This window comes from Apteryx rowi, unplaced genomic scaffold (genome assembly GCF_003343035.1).
Source record: "Apteryx rowi isolate R43461 unplaced genomic scaffold, aptRow1 scaffold_882, whole genome shotgun sequence".
NCBI classification, from domain to species: Eukaryota; Metazoa; Chordata; class Aves; order Apterygiformes; family Apterygidae; genus Apteryx; species Apteryx rowi.
In genome coordinates this window covers 38,712-64,036 of record NW_020451185.1, presented here as the reverse complement: position 1 = coordinate 64,036, position 25,325 = coordinate 38,712, and the positions used below count along the sequence as shown (strand labels likewise).

Genomic DNA, 25,325 nt, shown 5'->3' with positions numbered 1-25,325 from the left:
GGGCTGAGGCGAGCGCGGAGACCATGAGCGACCCGGCGGTGTGTGGCTTCCTCACGAAGACCCTGTGCGCCCAGGGCGGGCGGCTGGGGCTGGCGGAGCTCCAGCAGCACATCGGCCTCTCGGCGCAGCAGCTGGAGCAGACGCTGGCGGCGGCGGGGCCCGAGCGGTTCCTGGTGCTGAGGCGGGGGGACGCCGCCTCCGCCGCCGCGGGGGTGCTGGCCCTGTCGGCCGTGCGGGTCTGCGTCCGCAAGGAGTGCGGGGGCTGCGAGCGCCTGCACCTCTGCAAGCTCCACCTCATGGGCAGGTGCAACCTGGGGGCCAGGTGAGCGCCGGGGGTGGCCGCCGATGGGGGGGGGGCCTTGGGAGGGGGGGTCGCGGCGGCGGTTGGCGGGGCGGTGCCGCCGTGCGCGAGCCGCCAAAGGCCGCGAGGGGAGCGGAGCCCCCTCCCCCCCGTGGGGGTCTCCTCGCACCGCGGCGGCTCCGTTTTCCGAAGTCTTTCTTGGTCATTACTGCGATTTTTCATTAAAGCCGTCTATCCACCGCACCCGTCCCCGAGTCCACTAGAATCTGGATGAAAATAACGTACCGGTATTTCTTTATTAAGAAAAAAAAAAGTGCTTACGTACCATCTGTTTTTAATCTAGAAACTTACAACCACTTAATTTTGCTTAAAGTCACTGCTCCGCTTACAGCCATACCTGTCAGAGACGGTACTTAATCTCCCGCTTATGTCAGTCTCGGTTTTCTAGACTTACCGAAAAAATGCAGGAAGGTTGGGCCACACAGTCTTTCTAGGGATGGCATTTCTTTTCTTCCAGGCTAACCACAGTTGATATGTAGTTTAAAATAAATAATAACAGTAAAGACAGGGAAATTAAAAACAAATGCAGAAAGGGCAATCAAAAGCTTTTCACTGAGAACCAACAGCACCATTGAACTCTGTCTGGAAAAGAATTTTTAATTCATACTCCAAAACCCTGTGTCTTGCTCTGCGGCAGTGTTTGTAACACGCTGATGCCACGCCAGATCCCTGGTCATCTGCCCCAGAATAATAGTTCATTGTGCACCCCAGTCTGAAGGAGATGGAAGGGAAAGGCCATGCATAGCTCAGAATGGTACGAGCAAAGCATTATAGGATGCTAAAATTTTATTATTCTTTCTGGCTTTACTGTATTGACTCAGTAAAATGAAAAGCTTACATATGATTAACTGTTACAAATACCTTTAAGTGCATGGAGGCTCTCACACTTTAATTCAAGTGAACAAAAATGTGTTACAGAGTGATTCGCTTCATAATGCTGAAAAGACAAGGCATTCTGTCCTCTCGATATTGCTAAACATTTAAAATCCACTTTATGCATGTTAATAACTAATAAAGGAAGAATACACCTTTGAGAGCATATTTATGGGGGGGGTGATTAAAACAAGGGGACAGAAATAGTGTTGAATGGATCAGTTACCAGGTGGATCAAGATAGAGGATCTTTTTTAATTGATAAAATATAATCTCACCTTGCTTCCAGATCTTTCATCTTTTTTGGTTTTAGAATCTCTGGAAAGAAAAACATCGCAAGTAGGTCTTCCTGTTTAATGAAGTTAGTGCAATTTGACGTCAAGTCAAACTGGTTTTAACTTGTGTCTGATGAGAAACTTTTCAGGTTCTTTTTTCGATATATTATTAAACCGACCTGATCTGCTATCAGTCTACTTGTGAGCTCTGTCAGCCTTTGACTTAGAAATGTGTGCTCAAGTGGTTTAGTGGTCAATGCAACTGTTGTTGGAATCTGAAGTTAACTCTGAAAGAGTATCGTTGATGGCTCTAATCTTGAATACCTTGTAGCTCTGCTACCATTGTAGCCATTAATCCAGTGTCTACAGAGTCTAGGATCGCTAGAAGATCACTTCTCAGGACCAAATATGGCAAGTTTCCCCTTCAGACTTTGCATTTTTATTTATTTGCTTGCAAAGCAAAGTGCCCAACTGATAGTGGGAGGAGAAATGAATGTCTGCATAAAAGTCTGTATAGAAGCTTTGGATGAGACACAGCATGAGGTAAAAATGTTATCAGAAGTTTCAAAAGAGTTTCTAGTTTCAACTAAAGTGCAAGAGGACAAGCATAAGAGAGACTGGAGTCCTAGCAGTGATAGGTGACTAATTTTTTTTATTGGTTTAGTATGTCTAGTCTTAGGGCTGTAACAGATCATGCTTTTGAAGAGTGAGACTTACAGAAGCTCTATTCCCAGTCAACAGGAATAACAAATTGTGTTGGGTTCAGCTTCATTATCTTTTTGTTTGGGGCTCTCAAACTGTTGCTTCTTTACAGTCAGTCTCTCACTAGGACAACAACCTTTTATGTTCGCAAAATTAAGGTTGTTGCAACTGCCACCATCACTGATGTATATTCTCTTAAATTAGCTTTTCTTCCAAAGGGAAGGAAAAAGGAAAAAGGTTTGTGTGACTTGCTTCATATTGGAGAGAAACAAAGTGCAGAGTAGTCAAAGTTGGCTTCAAGTCTGTTGTTGGCTGCTGTCTTTCTTGTCAAATGATCTGGCCATGTCCATGTTTAAAATGGGGAAAATAATGCTATTATATTTCACGGAGTTATTCTGCTGTGTACTCCATTCTGTAGTTGATTTGGTAACAGAGGCCATCTAAATGTTCACAGAGACTTTTGTCAAACCATCTCTGTATGGCTTTTTCCAAGCTGTGCCTTGTGTAGGTGCTTCTATAAATCAACCTAACTGAAGAAGTAAGCAATTTGATACTTCTGTCTGTTTTCTTGTAGGGCTTGTAAGTACTGCCATGACATCAACGCTGCTGAGAACAAAAAGGTCCTAAAGAACCATGAGCTGTCTGGTCTCAATGAGTATGAGCTGCGAGTACTGCTTCTCCAAAATGACCCTTTTCTCCTCCCTGATGTGAGTTGTACTGATTTCTTAAGGGAAGTTTTTGTTAGTTAAGAATGGGAAAGGACAAGAGAGAAGGTGAAGGTCTGATCTCAATGTCAAGCTGTTAAGATTTGTAACAGAAATAATAAGATTAGCCTGAACGACATATGAATGGGAACAGCTGTGTGTGAGAGCACCAGAAGAACCAATATTGAGTAAGGGTTATAGAAGTGGCATGTATTGATAACCAAAAGCATGACAGCAATAAAACCGGACAACACTGAGGAGTGTGCTGTTTACATCAAGGCCAAGAGGCCCACGCTCTGATAATGCCACGTCACATATGACTCTCCAGCAGGCCTGCCCTCTGACAGCAGGAAGTTCACAGTAAAGTTACAGCATGTTTTGTGTGCCTCTTATCCTGACTGGAGGACAGACTGTAGCTGTAATGTTACCCAAAACAAGGAAAGAACAACAGAAATGTTAGAAACTTCACCAGAGATTTACAGAGGGTGATGTAAGCAAGATTAAGGTGAAAAATCACAATAATTTTACAGGCTTAGATGGTATAAAACACCTGTCCAAAAACAGTTTGTTGTTTCTTATCAATAATGTTGGTTCTTACCCAAGAGATGATGAAGACCGGAAAGCCAGCATCCCTTTCCCTGGCCAGACTACATAAGCCTGCACATTTTGGTGTTTGGGAGTGTGAGAGAGTGAGTGAAATCTATGAGAAAATGACCAAGTGACTGCAGTAAATTTTGTGTAAAATCTCCTTCCAAATTCTTGCACTGAGTTTCAGTTAATTTCCCACATTATTTCCTACAAAGCAACCTTTGTTTGGTTTGTGTACAAGTGATTGATGTTGTTAAATCTGGCTAAATCATCCAATTTCAAGTTCTGTGTCAGTGTATAACAGCAATGCTACCTTCAAGGCAGGGCTATTTCTGTATCCTGTTCCACCTACAACTGGTCCTGGTTAAGAGATTACCACAGTACTGCTTGCTACCATTGTCTTTTGGAGGTTATAAGCTCCTCATACTGTTGGATAACAGTTATATTGTTGTGTTATTCCCTTCTGTCACAGTGCTGGATTTAGACAGAATAAAACAATTTTTGTAGCATTTTAAAATACATAAGTTGTGCTGGCAGATTAAAGGAGTATGGAGGTGATGAACAAAAAAGGATTAGCAATGTCTTCCTCCAGCTCAGCTACAGCTAAAACTGAACTCTTTCTTGTTTAATTACTGCCAGTAAAGAGCAGGTAGTAACAACCATCGTTTATTGATATAACTCTTAAGTGTTTTATCTATAGGTCTGTTCAGCTCTCACTGCTGGAAGCCATCATTAATTGCCTCTAATAGAGCAATTAAACTCCTATTATGGAGTAAAATAGCAGAAACAGTGGAAAACACTGATAGATGTATGCCGTTCATGAACCTGAGAACTGGGGGCAGGGCAGGGTGAAAGCCAACTTTGCTGTTTCTTGCTTAGAAATGCTGTCTGGCTGTGTGTGCACTGGCACGCGGCATGTGTGGAGACCTCAGACAAAACTTTTGTCTTCTGTGAACTGGGCTGGTGTGCAGGGTCAGAAATCAAACACAACAGTGCCCCAAATCAGGTTTTTAATACTTTCCCTACCTTCTGTCTGGCCCTCCTTTTTCTATTTCCTGGCAAACACAAGGGGCAGCCTGCTTTCCTGGTGCAGCTAATAATGGATGACTAGTTTAATTGAACAAGCACTTTGTTCTGGTTCAGTAGTTTATTCTGAAGTTCCCAGGTAAAAACTCAGTCCTGCTTACTAACATCAGTTTCTTACGCATCTTCCCCTAGATGCTCTACAAAAATGCCCTCAACCTCATTGAGTGTCTTTCAGTCCCTGGGAGTCTCACTTTGTAACTTATGTGGCTGGTATCTCCAATAACCATAGGTGATATTTTGTGTAATGGATGTTCCATACAAAATGGTTGTATTTTCAGTGCTCTCTCCAGCTTTTAGCTGCTTCTGTAGTTCAACTGCTTTTCTTTTTTGCTCTCTTGAGCAGGAAGATGTGCTAGCACAAAAGCAGTTCCTGTGCTCTAGCTCCCAAAACCGGTATCTGAAATAACGATCTTAAGAATTTTTTGTTAGTTCTTAAACCAGCCTCAGGCTGCACGGCAAACTGCTCTCTGCTTCCAGTTTTCGTTGACAGTGTTCCTGGAGGCAGCAGTATCCAGAAGGAAGGAGAGGACTTTGAAGTTAAGGGGGAGAGACTGGGTTGGAGAAATACCTGTTAAGAAGGCATTGATGTAAGTTTTCCTAGAAATATCCAGAGACCTATATTACACCTTTGAATCAAGGAGCCACTGAGTAAGTTTATATTCCAGCTCTTAGTTTGTGCTTGATCACCTCTCTCGAGTGGATACTAGACCAACTGTTTGTGTCTTCAACTCTGACTTGAACAGTGTTCTCCACTTGGGGGGGAGGGGGGAACAAACTGCATTTGTGAAGTTTTAACTTTTGTTGTTATGTTAGGTAGGTGTTCAGATGTGGCACATACATTTCGGATGAAGGTTATACTTTGAGTGGTGTCAGAATCCCCCAAAACAGCAATACTTCTGCTGAGGAAGGCCAACCCTTGGCACTGGCATAAGATTTGAGTTCTTCAGTGGCAGAAGTTGCAGAACATCTCTTACAAGAGTGTTTATCATTGCCTAGCACTTGAATATGTTCATGATCAATAGATCTTAGAGGGCTTGGTAGAAGATGAGCCTTTCCACATTCTGCTTGAAGAAAGGTGGAAAATGGAGGAGAGAGAAATAAAGGGACTTACCTGAAATTGTGGAGTAGATAAATGAGGGACACTGCATTAGCTGGGAGAAATCCTCTGCATCTGTAACTTTGTTAGACCTTGCAGCAACTAAGCAATGTTGCAAGGCATGTACCAATGCTTATCAGCATGCGGTTTCACTCCCAGAATGAATATAGAGCTTTTTTTCCCCTCCATGACATTCTGCACAGCCTGTTGTGTGCTTTCACTGGGATAGACAGCTGTAGCCAAAGCAGAGACCTGTTGGCACCTGTGAAGTAGACACCCATTAAGGAAGATCAGGTAGTATTTGCTTGCCTTGAATGCAGACATAAGAAGACTAAAATAGCATAACCTGCAACAGTGTGTAAGCATTTTATAACATTGTAACACCACTAAAAGTATTCTGTGATACAGCTAGGCTTAAATGTATAAGTAATAGCCATAACCACAAATGGAGGGTTGTGATATAGTTGCAAAAACAGGGTGCGGGAAAACATGTAGAAGTAGTAAAACCTGCAAGATATCTGGTACAACTAAAATAAAATATCTGGTAAAACTAAAATAATCCTGCAGAGCAGGCGGGAAGGGTGTCTGGTGGAACCAGGATAATCCACCAGAATAAGCAAAACCAGAAGAAGTCCTGATCCCAAAAATAACATGTCAAGATGAGATCACCCCCTTTTATTTTGGGGAGGGGGCAGAGGAACATAGAGCATCCACAATGAGAGAGGAAAGATGGGGAAGAAAGAAGACAACCCACTTCAGTTTCTGCTTCCCTCAACAACCAAGAACCATCAAGGACTGTAGCCATCAGTGATCACTAAAATGGCCTCAGTTATGTGGTTTTGTATGCTCATGGCCAATTTAGGATAAGTTTGTTAAGGACTATTGTAAGACAGTACAAGCTCCCAGCTTGCACCCAGGCAATCCACTGACTCACAGCCATGATGGCTGAAGCAGAGGGTCAGATCTGAACCTTCAAGGGTTAAACAGTAAGGTTTGCGCCGCTGTGCCTAAGGATGAGTCAGACAGGAGCTGTTAGCAATAAAGAAGAGTGAATGGACTTGATCAGCAGTCAATCTCAAATGCTTCTGAATCAATTGGACACTCTTGGTGCCAGCTCAGGGACTGTAACACCTTGTCAGAGTTCAGTACTCTCTGACCAGGTTCTTTTAGATATTCCACACACAGAGAGTGCAATGTTTAATATTAAAGTTTACTTTGAAGATATTTGATGTTACACGGGATTTTTGATTTAGCAGAATGATACAGCAATATACTGAAATCACAATACAAGTGTATACACTTAGCAAAGTATAGCAATTGCAATATGCAGTTAAATCACAATACCAATGTGATTGCCATTACCGGACTCTGTACTATGCTCACCATCACGATGCTGGGCGTCCCCAGTTGCCAAGAAGGAATAGGTGGGTTGAAGCCAGCTCAAGCCTGTTGCTCTCTTCGAAATTTCGTTGTTAGTTGTTCAGGTTATATACTCTATGTTGGGCTGAGCCACGTATACACTTCCCCCATGCTGGTCTGGCTATCTCAGGGAGACATTCACATTCTTTTGATCAACCCAGAAAGAAATAGCAGTTGATCCACTCAACAGATACAGCTGCTAGTCTAACAGGAAGGTCATCCTCTGATCCCCTTTGTTTTGAGAGAAAGTCAGTTCTCCGTGCAACAGCTGTGATTGATGAGCCGCATCCTACATTATTCCTGAGCTTCATGTGCACCTCACCCTTGGCCATCTCCTCTGAGCCTTCTTCCATTGTAGGGGTTATTGGTCAGTCACACACCTATGTGATGGAAATGCATGATAATGCAATTCTCCTTCCAGGCATGATGATACATTCTCCTTCTGTGGACACCATCCAGTACCTAGAAAGAGCTAGGGAGAGCTTCTGTTAGCTCTTGATGATCCTGCTCTGGGTGGGACCTCCAAGGCTCTCTGAAGTCTCCATTTTGTTCCCAGGAGAAAGAGCCATCTGCCAGTCCCCTGACTCAGATCAGGAGTGACAGAAGTCTTTCATTCTCTGCCAATACTGCCCCAAACAGAGCTCTTAAGCTAAGAGACCCATTTGTTAACCCATATAAATCTAAAAAGACTCCATTAGAACCAATGTAAGTTTTTCATATAATACTGGGGTCTGCACATAGCAAGGAGGTGAGAGAAGTAGAAGAAAAGAAAGGAAGGAAAGCAGGCCCAAACCTGACACCAGGGGCCTTGAATCCAGTCACCACAAAATTTAAGGACAGGTATAATTCTCCTTACTTTACACAAATGAGAAAGTGAAGCTCTCTGTCTCACACTCTTTCTGTTTTCTTAATGTTCTAGGAGACTTCCATCTTTCATCAGTTATCCTTGCTGTAATTCTATTTCCTCTAAATGGTAATTGGATAATCTTCCAAATGCTGGGGGACCCCTTTGTCAGAGGAGAGTGGCTAAATTACTTAAATGACTTAAAGATACAGTTTTTTGCTTGTAGTAGAAATCTTGTTTTACCAGTAACTATTTTTAAGGAACACTATCACAAAATATGTATGCTTATATTTTCATGTTCCTGTCACGTTCCTGTTTATTTCTGTCAGTAAGAATCTGAATTTATGAATATCATGGCCTGTGTGTGTGTCTCATTGGGAATTTTGACCTTAGCCTTTGCACTTGTTACCCCTTGACCTTAGAGATCCCAAATGTATAGGCATCATTTGAACTAATTTCAACAAATCAGTTTCTCTTTTGCACTGTAGCTGAGCGTACAGGTGGTTCTTAGTCACATGCAAAAGCCCTACACATAACACTATTTATTTTGTACACGTAGTGATACTAACTGATAGTGATTAAGAACTAACTTTTGACAATGTTTTTGTTAATGATTATCAATCCAGTAAAGATTGTTTTGAAGTTTGAACCTGGCCTGAATTGCCAATCTTTTAAACACTACCATCACACTGATGTCTAATTCCCTAATTGATATATAGATCTATATATATTAAGTTGCAACACAGCATAGAAACTGTCTCTCTTGCTTGGAAGAGGGGTTGGGAGGAGATCTGTGGCAGTTCCCCTATGATGTTGGGACTGCCTGCAAGAAAGCTGTGTGTCCTCCTCAAAGCAGCTTTGTTGCAATAGGCTGCTCCTCTGTGCTGCTGGAGCAGAAGTGTTGCTATGGTGCTCACTGAGGAATACAAAGGAGTTTTTGGTGTACGGTTTCTACCCTGGGTCCAATTCATTGCGTGTCTCTTGTTAAGTGAGTAGAGGAATAAAAAAGTGCATTGCATTTCCACGCGTACTCTAATCTCACAGCATACTTCCTGTCATTTTTAGAAGTCCAGGTCTTCAGTGCAGAGTGTGCTTTACAAATAGGGACCTCTGCAGTTTCTCCTCCACAAAATAATACCCATGTGACACAGGATAAATGTTTTCAAGGGTGGGCTTGCTCTTCTTTCTCTTTATTTTATATATAGAATGACTGTAAATTAGGCGGTTATTATTAGAAAAACTATCTTGCTCAGAAGTGCCAAAAATTAATGCTTGCTGGATCAGCTCTTTCCTTTTTCTTTGAAACAACTCTGCGCAACTTCAAAAATGCATGATTCAGCTGAAAATGCCTACTCCTCCCCACAAGAAATCTGCCCAGATTACAGAAGTTGCAATGAACGTATGCCATTTAGTCGTAGTTTTTCTGCTGTTGAAATTGTATGTGTATAGAATGAATTTAAAAAATTACTGATTTTAACATGCTTTTTGAGTTCATATGGCATCTTTCTTCCCTGCTTCTAGGTATGCCAATTTTACAACCAAGGGAAAGGTACCTGTGCCCAGCAAAGCAACTGCAACAAGCTTCATATTTGTCGACACTTTCTCCGAGGGGAATGTAGATTTCTTCAGTGCAAGAGATCTCACAACCTCCTGAGTGCCCATGAATTGCGTGTGTTGGAAACTGGTGGGATCGATTTAAAGACAGCTTCGAACTTCCAGACTATATGTGATCACAAGCATGTGGAATTCAACAAGGAACTGAAGAAGGGGAAAAGTAAGTTGTAAGAAACACTGTGTTTAAATAGGATTCTGAGTTTGACAGAGGTAGAAGCCATTCTTTCCTTACCTCACAGCTAAACCCATCATCCTTTCTGTTCTTTGAGTGCTAAAGCACAAATCAAGAGACACTGGAGGGAAAATGGCAGTGGCTGAGTAACTTAGGAGGGAGAGCTTGTGTTACTGTTGCATAAACTATTATATACAAAATCGCAGTTGAGTGACTGCTGATAATTGTGACTAGCTGGGATTTGTAACTGTAACTGCTGATCTGTCAAATCAGCAGTAGAGTGGAAAATAATACAAGTGTGACGGATGTGATCCTCAACACAGAAATCGGTATGGTACCAGCTAGCTGAGGATCTGGTCCAGCAGGGCTATTCATTCATTCTTCTCTTGCAGATCCCAGTAGCAGTGCACCTGGTCAGAGGCAACACCAGCAGCTAACAGGAGGGGGAGACAGAGATGAAGGTATGCATGGTTTCTAACCCTCCAGTCTTCAGAGCAGCTGTGTTCAGTGGGACTTGGTTTTGTACAGCCATACAGCTCCCTGTAGTTGTTGGAGCAGTTTACGTGCTTACCTTAGCATATGCTGAAAGCCATAGAACTAGTCAGCCTGCAGAGGAGTGTTGAGATTTCTGCTCAAGCATTGAACTGCAATGGCATACGTATGTCCAGTCTGGGGAGTAGTCTGGGATTGATCTCTGAACTGTTCTGGATGCAATGCTTTCTTCCATGAGTTGGAGACAGAATTGTATCTATGTGTGTGGTATCTTTCCTCACCTTCTCTCTCCAAGGAATAGATTTGTCTGTACTGTTGTAAGTTTAGAGGTTGTCTTGATGTATGTTCCAGTTTGTGAACAGGAACTATTAAATCTCCTGTCCTCCAAAGCATAAGGGCCTTGGCTTTAAAGCTCACTGCAAGAGTTAGGGCTATGCAGGGACAGTCACATCGTGAAAGCTCTTAACTTGGCTGCTGCAATCAACTCCTAGCTATTTTTTGGATGAAATGCCAAATGCAGCGTCTTTCTCTTGGAATTGTTTTTGGCAGGGGAAATAGATTGATGTGTTTCTTCCTGTAGGTAAAAAAGATGATTCCTCTGCTAAAGATTCAAAGGACAAAAAAGTAGACAAGTGTGATGAGATATGCTTGTTCTATGTCCGGAAGTACTGCAAACATAAAGGTAAGCCTTATCAAAAGTAATGTTGTCTTTGGAGAGCAGTGTCTGCAGAGACACAGCCTTTTTGATGGTTCAGACTAATGGTGGAATTTGGAGCGTTGGCATTGGCAATTGTGCCTTCTCACTGATTCACTTTGATTCCAAGTCACTATTGAACAGTGTCAGAACTGCAAAGATAATCAGAGGAAAGTCAAGTGGATACATATAAACCCTCTCTCCTCTGTAGCTGACTCATTTATAGCTTGTTTCAATTATGCTGAGGGGGCAGGCCTTGCTCATGTTTCTGTGGCAAGAACCCTTCAAGTGTTAACTGTTACACTGTCTGTGAATAGTAGATCAATTTAAGAACTGGTCTTACACTGTCACTAGTGATGATCAATAACAATATGTCATCCTTCATTCCTGTCTTACATACGTCAGATACAAGCCATATTGTCTCCCCATTAAGTCCTTTAAAAAGTGATCTGAGGTGGTGTAATATCTTAATACAGAGTAGTTGTACTAGCTAAACTAATGATGGATCTAGTCCATCCCATGTCTGACAGTGGCCAATAATTGGGGTCCAGGAAAATGAGAGACATGGTGGTGTGACACACAGACATCAACTTCCTTTCTGTGGCACTGCTCTCCCAGCTGCCAAGGCAGTGTCTCAGCAAAGAGAAGGTTATGGTTTCTTTGAAATATATTTAGCAAGATGAGAGCTTATGTTGCTTTCCTCGGTGTAACTGCAGAAACATCCCCTTTTATTCCAACATATCTCTAGTTTCAGTGAACTGTCTTTATTGTTCTCAGCAAAGCCCAGGAGATAAGGCCAAAGAAGAGTGTAAAAAGTGCTTGCTCCTTTTTTCTTGTCTCATCTTGCTCTCAGTTTGTGTTATGATTGCAGAGCTCCTGATTATGTCTGATCTTGCTGCAGATAAATGCAGACTGATTCATTACCATTTGCCATATCGATGGCAGGTATATAACGGGATCACCTGGAATGACCTTTCCATGATGGAAGAAATTGAAAAGGCCTATTGTGACCCAAAAAACAGCAGGTATAATAATGATGGCTGGACTGCTTGCTTCAAGTGCTGTGGTATGGTTGAGCCCCTGAGGAACTGATTTCTTCTCAAAGATGCATGGCCTCCATAATCTCTGATTACTGAGGTGTTCAGAATCTGGAGGGATGTACAAAATGAGAGTTGTTCTTTAAAAACAGAAAAATAAAAGAAGTAACTGCATGGAAATACCACCCATTTTTTGTCATCTATAGAATAACATGTCGATACTTTGCACTTTAAACTCTATATAGGGTAGTAAAATGTGGCTGAAATTAAGTGCTGAGAATTTATGGGCAATATTTTAGATAATTAATGATAATTTATTTGTAATAATTCTTTTGGGCCTCTTGACAACAGTTGATATAAAGGCATGGTCATGTTGGCCCTTGCCTCTCCAGACAGCAAATGATTTTGGTTTGTTGCTTGAGTAGGCTGCTGGATGGTGCAAATCATAAGCAAAATTCCCAAGGGGAGGTTGCTTTCAAAGTCTTTCTGCCTGAGCAGGAAGAGTTAATTTTTCAAGCTTTCCAGACGTAAAAGCCCATGCAGCTCAAGCTGTGAATGCTGTCTACAGAACTCACAGCTGTGGCTGCATCCTGTAACCACAGAAAAAGAACACAGTTAATAAGCCACAGGTGTTTGCTGGCAAATTCAAGTCAAGTATTTACCAACTTTGTTTTTTCTACTGAGAAAAATTGTAACCACACTACTGTGTGCATTTATTTATTGCAAAAAATGCCTTTTGCTACATTATGCATGTAGCCCCAGACTGTCTGGAAGGTTGGCAGCACAACATCTGGCTAGAGATTGAGATGACATTTAGTCTCTCACAGGCCATAGTTCGGTCCTGAAGACTGGAAGCAGTTTTCATGCATGCTGCAGAAAAGTATTCTTATTTCGGGCCTAAATAACTTCAGGCAATCGCATTATATTAAAGAAAATTGCTGCAGCCTAAACCAGGTATTAGAGAATAAAATATGCACTGTTAACTTCTATAAACCTCTGAATTTGTCCTTACAGCGTAGCAGATAAGAACATTAATTTCCAGACGATGACTTGCAGTGGTTCTTCACTTCGACGCCTTTCTACGCCATCATCTGTGACAAAACCCACGTTTGTATTGACCACACAATGGATTTGGTATTGGAAAGATGATCAAGGCCAGTGGATTGAATATGGAGAACAAGTGAGTCCGCATCCTGTGCATGTCTACCTCATCCTGTGCTTTGAATTGCTCTTGAAGCAATGTGTGACACCTCTTCCCCTCAACCCCCCTTTAGTCAAGCAAGGTTAATTAAGTAAATACTTGCGCTTATATTCTACAGAGTGTCAAACAAGGTAGTGAAGCTACAGATGTTCATAACAAATGTGATAAAATGATGGCACAGTGGAAGGGCAGGAACATGTCTAATCTCCTTATACTGAGTTTTAAATACCAACAGTTGTCCCTACTTGTAACTGGATGACTTGTTATAACTGCTTTCCTGACAAAGATCTTGTTGGGGAATGCAGGAAAGTGAAATTCCCTCTCTTCATCAGACTACTGCTGATGGTTCATGATGGCTTCTCTAGTCAGATTCCCTTTTGGAGTTGTCCATGGCTTCTACACAGATTTAACATGTACACTTGTCCTTGAGATACATTGCCTTCTAATTTATTCAGGAAGTAGTCTTGCCTCTCTTCTAAGTATTGTCCTGCTCCCTGGGAGATGCAGGGGGAGTTGCTCTCTCAGACCAAGTGTTGTCTTTGTCCTTGGGTGGCCAGATCTTCCTGGATGGGAGAGTAATCTGTCTGAAAAACTCAGGAAAAGAAATAAAGAAGGAATCTCTCCTCCCTCCTAGGCAGATCAGTTTTCCCCCATCTGGTTCATAGTGTAGCTGCACAAATTGTTGTGCTGGCAGAACACAAGGGTGATCCAGGGGAGGGGTAAAGTAGGCAGGGGAAGAAGGTAAGTGCAGTGGTTCTGACAGTGGTGGGCCTTGATTTCCAATGGCAGCTTAAATGGAAAGCATCTCCATCAGCATACCCTCATATTTTACATTGTTTTGTACTCTAGTGAACCACCCCTGTTATAGAAATCTAAATAGGATACATGTGTGTACGTCATTACCAATTATGTGTTTATCTGTATGTTATGAGTGGATGGTAATCACACTTTAAGCCACAGTAGTTCTGGGTGGATTCCTCTTCATCCTTCTTTTCCCCTCTTCTTTCCCTCTACCCAAACCAAAGAGGGTAATAAAAAACAAAGGGAAAAACCCAGTGTTGCCTCTTGGTTTCTGTTGCAAGACATTTATTGAGTTTGTATGTCTGGATATTCCTAAAAGACAGCCAGGAAAGGAGAACAGAAATTCTCTGCTATGCATAACAATATTGATTCCCTAGGCATTTGTTGGTATGGTTGAAATGCGAGGCTGTTGTTGTTCTGTCCTTCCCAGTCTTTTCTCTTTCTATCCCCCTCTGCTCTTTCTGCTGTATCCTGTCTTGTCTTGTCTTTCTTCCTTTGAATCTGCCTCCTCATGGTCCTTAGCCAGCAGAAAAGGTCCTGAAAGCCAAGAGTCTTCATCCTGTGAGCCTGCACCGCAACTGCTCACTTCCCATCCTTACATAACTCGTACGTGAGTCTCTTCATGCATCTAATGTCTGTGTCTAACCTTGAGGTCTGTCTTTCTCCTGGATGCTACAATCTCAACCAAATCTGAGTGGGAGAATCTTATTATTTTCACTCATGTCCACATGTCTTTGGCCTTCACACTTTTTTCCTTCTCTTTTATGTCTTTTGGCCTTACGTTAACTGTGTCCAGGAATCAGACATTTTATTTACCTGCTTAAGACTGTGTGCATTGCATCATTTTCACCTGCAGAATTTGGAATTTGCTTTTTTGTTACCATTGTGTTGGTAAAAACAGTTATCCAGTGTTTAGGCCTGACCATGTTTAGTCATTCTTCTTTTCTCTCTCTCTCTCTCTCTCTCTTTTTTTTTTTATCCTAAAGGGAGAAGGGGGTAAGACGAACTCACCAGCATCTGATATTTTGGAAAATTCATATCTAGCAGATCCAGATGCCACTATATCTTTCCAGGCTGGCTTGCATCATTACGAGCTCAATTTTAAAGGTACAGTTCTCATTTACTGCTATGCAGTGCTTGACAAAGACTAACTTGCAAGCTATCCTGGTCACCTTCTTTCACTAAGTTTACCAGATTCACTCACTGGAAGGAGAAGTGAGGTAGTGATGGCCCAGAGGAAATTCCTTACAAAACTAACATTCCCCCTTACTCCTTTACTCTATCCAGGCTCACAGAGGAGCAGAAATCAGGTGATACTGCACCAAGTCATGATAAACCTCTTTAAGTAAAGTCAGGTAACCATGTGAATGGTAAAATGAAAAATCAAGCATCTTTCTATGCTCTTGGAGTAACTTTTAAAGAACATTAATGTATAAGGGAACAAACAAGATAGACACAGGTTTAAAAAAGGAGTTATAGGGAAGGACGGGAAGCTTGCACAGGCTTTGTATAATTGTTCTTCAGCAGACAGGATTGACAATGAAAATGCCATTTTTCGTTAATGAATACCTGCTGTCTTTAATAAATAACTCCACCTTCTAGACTCATTCATGACTTTTTCTTTTTCCTTCCCTCCTCCCCTCAAGAAATGACCCAGACAAATACCCATTTTAGAACTCGAAGACGGGTCTGCAGACGACCAAAGTTTGTGTCTTCTGAAGATGTGGAGAAGATAAAGAAAGGGTAATGATGCTTCTAAATTGTTGTCATTTGTCAGAAGTAACTGTAAGGCAAAATGGCTGTCAGTTAGCAGTAATTGTGCAAAGAGTGCAACTGTTGATGGAAGAAAACCTATCCACTTGATTGAACAGAAGGCGTACCACAAACTCTGCCTGCTTGGTGCATCACCTGGTTTCTGGGATATATTGTTAGTTACTCCATGTACCCCAGTTTGCAGGGTTTGGTGAGGGACAATTGTTTCTTAAAGAAGCAAATGAAAGAGGACTGACAACTGAATGACAGCATGCAAAGCCCAGCTCCCCGAATGAGTCTGTTTTCCAGTTTTTTTGTGGGGTATGGGGGGTATTTTTGTTTATTGGGGGGGGGGGATATTTCTGGGGAGAGATGGTAGGAACTGACCAAAAGGGATACTGCCAATTTGAAAGCTCAGAGCAGGACTAGAATTAGTAACATCATCTCATTTTTTTTCTGTTTGCAAACAGACAAAAGGATTCTTCTATTCCAAATCAAACCTGTCCTGCCCACTGGGATCAATCTGCACTACCTGAGTTGGGATATAAGGTATCCCTTTTTTTCCCTCTTTGTAATTCTGATGAAAAGGCATCATACAAAGGGGGGCACTGTTTAAGTGAAGCAATCACAACTGGGTAGATGCTAAAAAGGGACAAGGATGGTTTCTTGGGTGGGTGTGCTAAAGATCTAGATGATTTCCTAAGAGCTTCTGGAAAAGGTGCCAAACTCTTGTTTACTTCATCTGCATTTTTAAGCATCTATCTACATGCAAAAACACAAATTCAGGACAAAAAAATCCACTGTTAAAAATGTAGCAATGGCTTGACTTAGACAGGTGGACTAGTTAAGCAAGTGGATTTTGTGAAGTATGTATTTCTTCACTAGAACCTGGGCTGAGACCAAACCCTGTCTGCATAGACCATTATAAAGGCATACAATAAGAATACTGTCATGGTTGTTAATGAACAAGGTTTGGCCTGGAAAGCTAGAAAAGTGAATCTCTACATGCTCTAGAGATGGCACCCTGCACTGTCACACACGCCACAGATCTGAGCACAGACCATAGCCTCAAAGAATGGCAGAGGTAAAGAATTATTGCCAATAGTATTTAAAAATATTTGCAGTGGTCTCTTAATATAGTTTTATTGGGAGTAGCATGAGAACTAGAAATACCACTTCTTAACTTCCATAGGCTGGCTTCTGTTATTCTGCTTTGTACTGAACGTTTCATTTTACCCTGACTACCCTCTTCTGTTGGATTATGCCTTACTCAGTGGAATACCAGTATCTGGTTCTGTGTGTGTGTGTGTTTGTATGTGTGTGTGTAGCAAATTCATCTAAGTACAGTCCTGCTGAAAAATCAGTAGGTTAAAGCTCAGGTCATTTGTTCTGTAGATTAGCTCCTTCCAGGTAGATAAAACCTGTTTTTCACAATTAGTCAAAAAAGTATTTTTTCCAGATTGTGTCACATACCTAGCACCTGCTGATTTAATTAGTAAGAGTTTGTGTGGGAATCTGGTACCTACACCTTTTTTTAAGCAGCATAATTCCAACTTAAGCTGGAATTTTTCAAAGGAGTGCTAGGAAGACGAGTACCTCCATTCTTATTAGATCTCTGAGTTGTACATACTTCCTGCTTCCCTAATTTTCTCTGCAAATTTCAGTCTAAATTTTAGTTGAGTCCATTTGTTTAGGTGTTTCTGAAGTCACTGAAGTGAGTGAGAGGCTTAAATACAATTGTAATTCGATGTACAGATCCATGGTATCTCTGGTACTTGTGGGGATGTGTGAAATAGAAGGATCATCTTGTTTCTTAGAGCCCGATTTGCTTGCTGACTTGGCACCTAAGAAAACCGTCTCTTAACTTGTAAACTGAGTGTCTTTGATATGAAAGGAGAAGTTAATTCTGTATTTAAAAAGTGACAACGCCAGTAGTACCTTTCAGAATTAGGAATCAAAGCCTGGGCTAGATTAAGTATTGTCTCTGGGACTCGAAGCATGTGTTTTTGCAGTAGGTAATATTGGGACTGACTGGGATTTTGGATGCCTGTGGTGACCGTCATAACATCTGACAATTACAACTTGATGAATTCCCTTCTCTTCAAACACTGGCAAATAATCCTGGCAAACTTTGCTGCGCTGGAAGTGATCCGTTTAAAAAGGAACATATATGAGATAGGGAGAAAGTCTTCCTTGTTTAAAAAGAGCAGCTCTGCTTTGGTAGCATGGCTTATTTTGAGTGTTGCAGTGTGTTAATCTGTAAATCATTTAGAATCATAAACCATTCTATAGAGTGTAGAGTATGTGAAGTACATGTTAGACATTGGTAACACCAATTGGAAAATTGGTGTGAATCCCTTCTATCTTTGTTTGACAGACAAAGTAGAAACTGTAGTTGATAAGCCTTTAGTCCTGGAACTTCATGCTGTGTTTTAAATTCTCTCTTTAATGTAGAACTGAGAAATGGGTGCAGCAAAGGCAGTATGCTTTTATGTCAGCGGATTGGTCCTTGTGTGGCTGCTATTTTGCTGAAGTCTGACATGCGTGCCAAAGATTGCTGTGCTGTAACAAGAATGGGAGTTGATGTATGAGAAAGAGTCTAGCTTTGTAGTTCATAAACATTAGCCCTACTTGGGTCAACCCGACTAATATGAGCCATACAACTTCCAAGACCTATGTTAAGAAGATATCAAACTTTGATATCACATAGTATCATTATTACAAAGTATCAAGCTGAAGTAACAATGTGGCATTCCCCTTTATTAGCAGGGGATGCATCTCTGAGGAAATAAGAATGAACCCACAAAGTTTGGTGCAAGAGAACTGGCTTTGTTGCTTGGGAGCCATCATATTAAAAGATAATTAAGGTACCTGTCTTACAGGATCAGGCCTTGTACCATGTGGCTGACCCTCTGTTTCACCCAGAAAGGTGACAGTTCCTCAGCAGAAGATGCAACATAAAAGTAAAAGCATATTTTGTAGTCTAATAAGAACTTTATATGTGTAGTTAAGAGATGTAGTACTGAAATATATTGATATAATTTTCATCTGATAGGTGATGGTGAAGAATTTGATGTGTGGTATCACAGAGCATGCAGATAATAAATCCTCACTCATCCAGATTGATTGATGTATTGCAAAGTGGCTTTGCAAAATATTCTTGTATAGGAGATACAGTACTACATGGGAAGTATCATTCAACTTTGTAAAAGCTTTTTAATAAATCCAAAGAAGTAATTCTTCCTTGTGCAGCTGACTTTATTCTTATAATTCTTCATATCCTTGTAAGACTTTCCTGTGATAGGCTTCTTCTTCGTTCAAGTATTTAATGCACAAACTGGGCATGGTGTCTGGAAAAAAATTTCTTCGTTTGTATGCAGCTGTGAAGTCCTATTTTGTCCTCTCTAAAATCATTTTGAGTTTGGAGGAGTGGAGTTTGTGACAAACAGGTTAAGGTGTAGGTTTCATGTTAACTCCTAGGATGATCATAGTTTTCCTTCCTAAAATACATCTTTGGTACATGGGATGTTGGGCTTTTCACTTTAAGTCATCTTGAATCCCACTTGGCTTAGGCAGCAATAAACTGAGAAGTGTTACCAAATATCATCTTTCTGCCAGCATTATGCATTTTCAATCTAGTTTACAGAAGATAAGTGGTCGTTCTAGAAGACTGAAGACACAGATTACTTTGGAGATAAAATTGACAAATTTATGCATGACATAAGCAAGCAAAAGAGCACAAATCATGTTTTAATTATGTTTTGCATTAACTTTTTGTTGGAGAAAATTTAAACTTTTTGGTAGATTGTAAACAGGAAAAGTGTTGATAAATGTAGGCTTTGTTTCCTTTAGCGAAGGAGTAGGCATGTTTAATTAAGCAGCTGTTTAGCTTCTTAAATCTGTATTTAAGTGTGACTTTTCAAGTTTTAACTTTGAAAAGCTAAAGAACTATGATGCTGGGTGGTTGTATATATTTTGTGTGTTTCATTTTTAATAGCCAAAACTCCCTGAAATGACTGGGTACAAATGAAAATGTTATCTAACATCTTTTGTTCTTAATCAGTCAGGTTTTCTTAAGATTACTTTCTCACTGCGATTTAAATTGTTACAGGTATTATCTCTTACTTGGACACGATAAGCATTTAACTGACCCTTTCTATACCTTCAGGGTCCTTCTAGAAGAGAGGTGAGGTGTCCTTGTGGAGCAGGAGTGACATGCTAATTTACTTATTAACTGTCTGTCCTAATTATTCACATCAATCTAAAGCACTAAATTAACCCCTATTAAGTCTAGTTTGGGAGTTCTTCTGAAAGTAAAGCTGCTTTAATTAGGCTTTTGTGTGTTATGAGCTAACTGAAGCTTTATGTATTCTTTTGCTCTGGTTTATATTTTATAGGCAGTGGAGATCACTAATACATCCTCTGAATACAACAGAATACAGAGGATGTTTGAGAAGACTATGAAAAGCTACACTGTCCATAGAATAAGGAGGATTCAGAATCCGTCCCTCTGGAAAGTGTTTCAGTGGTTCGTATTTGTTCTGCCATCCCTAAGGGGAGGGAGTCTCCAAGGCCTGGTCTTCTATGCCTACTTCTAAGAAGGGAAAGAGGTTACCACTTGTGCTTTAAACTTGACCTGTGTTTACTTCTTAGGGGCAGTTTCTGAAGTGAAATTAAGTGGCTAAGTCCTATTAGTCTAAGACCTTCCAGAAAATGCCATGTTCTTTATGCAGTGGGGAGGCTACCTTTGCACGACTCCTTAGAAGTTGTAGCGGGGAGGAACAGAAAGACATAAATGACACAGGATTGAATGAGGATGCACACAGTGATGTGGAGTAGTGTGTTGTCCCTGTGATTGAACAGTAACTGCCTGCTGCACATGTGCTCTGTTACAAATATTTATCCATTATAGTATATGAAATACTTATTTTAAAAAAAGAAGGGGGGCAAAGGTGCTTGGGCCCTCTTTTTTTCCAGCCAGATCTTTTAAGGCTCCTTCACAGGTTTGAGTACCTTGTTTACTGAAGCCAGTATTTATTGATGTAATCCTCGGGCTTTAAATCAATGATCTCTGAGTCCCAGAGCTCCTTTGGGGTTTTCAACATCTGTATCAGTAATGTTGAATTGCTGATACTTGTGTCAAGCTGGATACCAATAGATTTGAGCTGGCACCAGTGCAGTAAATGATGATGTTCAAGTTCATTTCGTAGCAGATAAAAACAATGAGCCATTGCTGTTTCATAGCAGGTTGTATATTTTAAAGCAAAAACACAGATATTTAATAGAAATATTCAAAGACTGTATGGAATGGTATTGAAGAGGAAAAATATTTCTCAAAGAAATACTTTAACCTGCAAAGTGGTTCAACCCACAAAGTCAGTCTAATAACTTCATAAAACTTTTACATCTAACAAAACTTAAACATGTCAAAGCATATAACAGGGTGTGCTTTTCTGTCCCCTCCCCACCCCCAAGACCTTTAAACTAAGCAGACAGAAGTTAAAGTTTCTATTAAGTTCTCAGTGAGCAAATCTCAGTCCATTGTTCTTAACTCTTCATTTATGCTTTTTTCAGTTTGGAGTGGTTCTCCCCTCTCCCCTGCAATGTTTACTTTGTAACTGGTCACTTGCTGAAGAATATTACTGTCTTGTCCACTTAAATAGCTCCTGAAAATCTGCGGGAGGTTTTAATGCTGTGAAGTAGTAATGGAACATGCTAGCTGAATCTTCCCATTGTTTGATTCCTCTTTTGGTACTGGTCATAGCACATCAGCTGACCCTGGACTAAATGATGTAGGTCTTTAGTGGTGACAGAAGGGTCAGTTTCTCTCCTGCCTCTGTATCCCCAGCTGAACTGATCTCACTGAGGGGCCAGGAGCTCAGAGCTGGGGAAGGGTTACAACAGCAAAGGTAATACAGGGTTTGTTAGGAATGGACATCCAAGGCAGAAACCCCATCTCAACACAGCCCTGTCCAATTGCAGGATGACTGGCCCTGTGTGTGTGGCAGTTTTAGTTCACCAGAGGAGCAAAGAAAACTTCCCTCTAGTCTTTCCCCATGGCTGGATTGGGGAGGCTCTGCAGTTACCACCACCCCACTCTGCAGAGGGAGTTTGGGACAGGGCGGGTGGGAAGACAGGAGACAGGAAAGCAGAACTAGTAAGACCCTGCAGGGGAAAAAAAGACTGAGACGGGGGGGACTGTAGTAGTATTGATGCTTAATTCTGGCTATCTTCAGTGAATTTATCTAGAATTGCTGGACAGTGGTATCAGTATATTGCTCATCTTGTAATTGTTTGTCACACTGCTAGTCTGCCTAAAGAGAGAGAGGAGAAAGCAGACTGGAAATCTCATCTAGCTGATACTTACATGTACATTATGTACTTAGGAACTTTTTTTTTTTTTTAAACCCTCCTCCGTTTTCTTCCACAACTTTCTTCCCCACTGCCTTTTTCTGTTAGGCAAAAGGAGCAGATGAAGAAGGAAAATGGAGGGAAGGAAGTAGATGAAAGGCTCCTGTTTCATGGTACCAAAAGCTCCTTCCTCGAAGCCATCTGCAATCACAACTTTGACTGGAGAATTTGTGGAACCAATGGAACAATCTATGGAAAGGGTACGTAGGAAGTGACTGCGGGTTTTAGACCTTAGGCTCCCCTAAGGGGAGTGTCCCCTAAGGGTACATGATGAGCAGTCAATGTTTTGAAGGACTGTCTTTAAATACAGAGCGCAGGAATTGGTATTATGATTTTCATTCCATCTGGAGAGGACAGGAATTTGCCTTACGCAAGGCAATGCCTTTTCTCAAGGTTCTGAGAGAATTAATTTAGGGATTTGAAAAAGCCTCTGTTGCTGTAGGTGGGACTTCTTGAGGACTCAAGGGCATAATTGGAACTTGCTGGAGAAATGGCTGCTAGCCTCCATGGCAGGGAGTGGGAAGGACATGAATTACCTCAATATAATCGTGGAAGGTCCTCTTGCTTGCTTCTCTATCCCTCTCATAATAACACACATGCCTGTAGTGTTTTGGGTTTTGTTTGTTTGTTTTTCAGTTATTCCTAAACTAGCAAGTTCTGAATAGAAATTCTGTGGTGAAACCCTTTGACTCTTGTAAAAAATTCTATGGTAGTATGTAGACTGAGTAAGAGGAGACCTGAAAGTTGGGTCAAATACCTTCTGAAAAATGAAGGAACACTCAGTTTTCACTGTTGCTATATATTCATTCCTTATACCATCTTTTCTTACCATTTTCTAGGAAGTTACTTTGCTAGAGATGCTTCCTATTCCCATGAATACTGTCAACCTGCAGTGAAACCAACCGTCATGTTTGTGGCTCGTGTATTGGTTGGAGATTTTGTTGAAGGCAATGCAAGCTACGTTCGCCCCCCACCCAAGTCTTCCAATATGCTTCAGTTTTATGACAGCTGTGTGGACAATGTGTTAAATCCCTCCATTTTTGTTGTCTTTGAAAAATACCAGATTTACCCAGAGTATCTAATAGAGTATAAGGAAGCAGAAAAAAAATGTATCATGTCTTAGAGAAGGATGAGAGCAGTTTGTATCCCTCATCCTATTTTCCCTATTACTCAAGGGCTCTCATACTTAGTGACTTCTTTTTTTTAATACACCGCTTTTGAATGTTTATCTGAAGAACTTCCATACTGAAGAGAGCTGGAAAACAGATGTTGTATTTAAGAGACTCATCAACTTGTCTTCTCCTCTTTCTTACCCAAATCTAGTAGACATTTGGATAACCACAGCAGAAAAATCAGAATCATGGGATGGGAAAAATGAATTTTGTGACTTTTGCAGGCAAATAATTGTAAACAGTTTCTTGGAAATAGGTAAAGAGGATTTCTCTTTACATACAGGTTCAGTTAAGAGCAAAATCTACACTCGGGTAGTTTTTAAGAAAACTCACAGATTTTTAGTGGTTCTCAGGTTCCTGTAGTGTTTTGCAATGTTGAGGGCTTTGTGGAGTCTTGAAGATTCCTTTCAGTGCAGAATATTGCTGTTCTTGATGCTCTCTTCTGTCACAATTCTAAGCAAGTCAAAGTACTTAAAAATGATGTGACTTAGTTTTCAAAATGCTGTTTGTTAATGCCAGTATTAGTTTCAAGTTTAAAATAGTAAAACAAAAAATAAAAAGCTTCTTTTAAACTCATATTGTACGTTCTCAAGTGGAGAAGTTTCAACTGTCCAGTGGCAGCTACTCTTCAGATTAGAAAAATTCTTTTCGCAGATCTGCAGTAACTTGCTCTGGACCTATATAGTAATAGGAAGGCAGAACTGAAACTGTGGAAATCACAGTCTAGGAATAAGCTTGTCCTAGAATCTGCTGATTTGGCTGCAGCTAATGGCCATAAGCATGTAAAGGCTGTGTCACAATACGGGCCAGCTTTTAAAATGAATGCGACCACATATTTTTCTCAATGTGAACAACTTCTTAGCAAATGCTGTAGGACAGGAGTAACATTGTAAGATGCATTGATGTTTTCTGTCCTATGTGTATACATTAATTTTTGTTTTCCAGAAGTATTAAACGACCAGAAGAGGTAATGAGCTAACAGTTATTTTCTCTCAAGGCCAGTGGTAGAACTGGCTGTCCTAAAGTACTTTACATCTGTGTTTTGTAGCCTACATTGCATTTATGTGAGAACTCACTGACAATGCTAAGCCAAGCATAGTTCCTCTTATTGTTTTGAGCCTGTTGTGGGTCATCCTGGATACAGTTTGTCTGGGTCTGGTTTTAGATAAACTTATTTTGCTTTGTTTTCATCAGAGATGTGCAACCCTACTAATGGTGGTTAAGCCCTTTTTTATTGTTAAATGCTTTTTCTTTTCCCACAAGGAAAAGATGTAGAGCTTCTACTGAATTGTAAGTTCCCTTGAATTGAAGACCTTCTGTACAAAGATGATTTCCCTCTGTCTTATTGAGGCAGTCCAGCTGATAAGAGGAAAACTGTTGCTGAGGGCAAAAAAGGAGTAATTTCTGCTTTCAGATAAGTTTTTGAGTAAAACAAGTAGCCTCCCAGTTATTTCTATCTATCTTCAACACAAGTCTGTAAAACCCATGTACTACCCAAAGTTCATGAGTTACAAAGAGGATGAGGAAGCGTACAAAACTAGGAAAACTTATTGCAATAACTGTTTTAGAACAAAATGAAAACATTCATCAGTAATAACAGAAAAAGGGGAAGATTTTATTATATTTAAAATCTCTCACCTTCACTTTGCCTGTAGAGTTCCTGAATCACTATGAGCTTTGCCATATTTGCAAATAAAATGTATTTTCAGTCACTTTTAGCTTGTTGGTGTGCAGTTTGTCTCCTTATGTAAACTTACAGCACAGTCAGACTTGGTAAACTAGCCATTTAATACATTTACTCACTGTCTTCCTTTCTTCTGTGTTTCTAAACTGGGCAACTGCATGGATGTAGTTTTACATTTCATTGTAGCTGCTTAGCCAAGTCTGAAGGGTAGAATACAGTCTGATTCATAGACAATATTTATGTAAATGAACTTTGTAACTAAAACATCCTTAATAATATTAAGCACTGTGGTAGTTTGGTTGGATTCCATGTAATTAAACAGGTGCGCTTAGCAATTGCTGAAGTCCT

General features: G+C 40.8%; 2 protein-coding genes across 3 annotated transcripts in view; one reads left to right on the top strand and one right to left on the bottom strand.

Annotated features, from left to right (window-relative positions):
- On the top strand, positions 1-25,005 carry LOC112977953 (zinc finger CCCH-type antiviral protein 1-like). Of its 2 annotated transcripts, XM_026090918.1 has the most exons (13): positions 1-322; positions 2,785-2,917; positions 9,469-9,721; positions 10,126-10,194; positions 10,806-10,907; positions 11,821-11,944; positions 12,971-13,136; positions 14,945-15,065; positions 15,605-15,701; positions 16,181-16,259; positions 20,108-20,238; positions 22,170-22,321; positions 22,961-25,005. In XM_026090918.1, exons 1-13 carry the CDS (start codon positions 24-26, stop codon positions 23,242-23,244), a joined length of 2,010 nt encoding a protein of 669 aa, XP_025946703.1. In that variant the 5' UTR covers positions 1-23; the 3' UTR covers positions 23,245-25,005. The 2 variants fall into 2 exon arrangements, with proteins under 2 accessions (XP_025946703.1, XP_025946704.1); XM_026090919.1 differs by lacking the exons at positions 20,108-20,238; positions 22,170-22,321; positions 22,961-25,005 and adding an exon at positions 18,766-20,097.
- The window catches only part of TTC38 (tetratricopeptide repeat domain 38), a 29,419-nt gene continuing 28,981 nt past the window's right edge, over positions 24,888-25,325 (bottom strand). Inside the window, exon 15 of the transcript XR_003257714.1 lies at positions 24,888-25,323. The gene's annotated coding sequence lies outside the window, so the exon portion shown is untranslated. The remainder of the gene's footprint in view (positions 25,324-25,325) is intronic.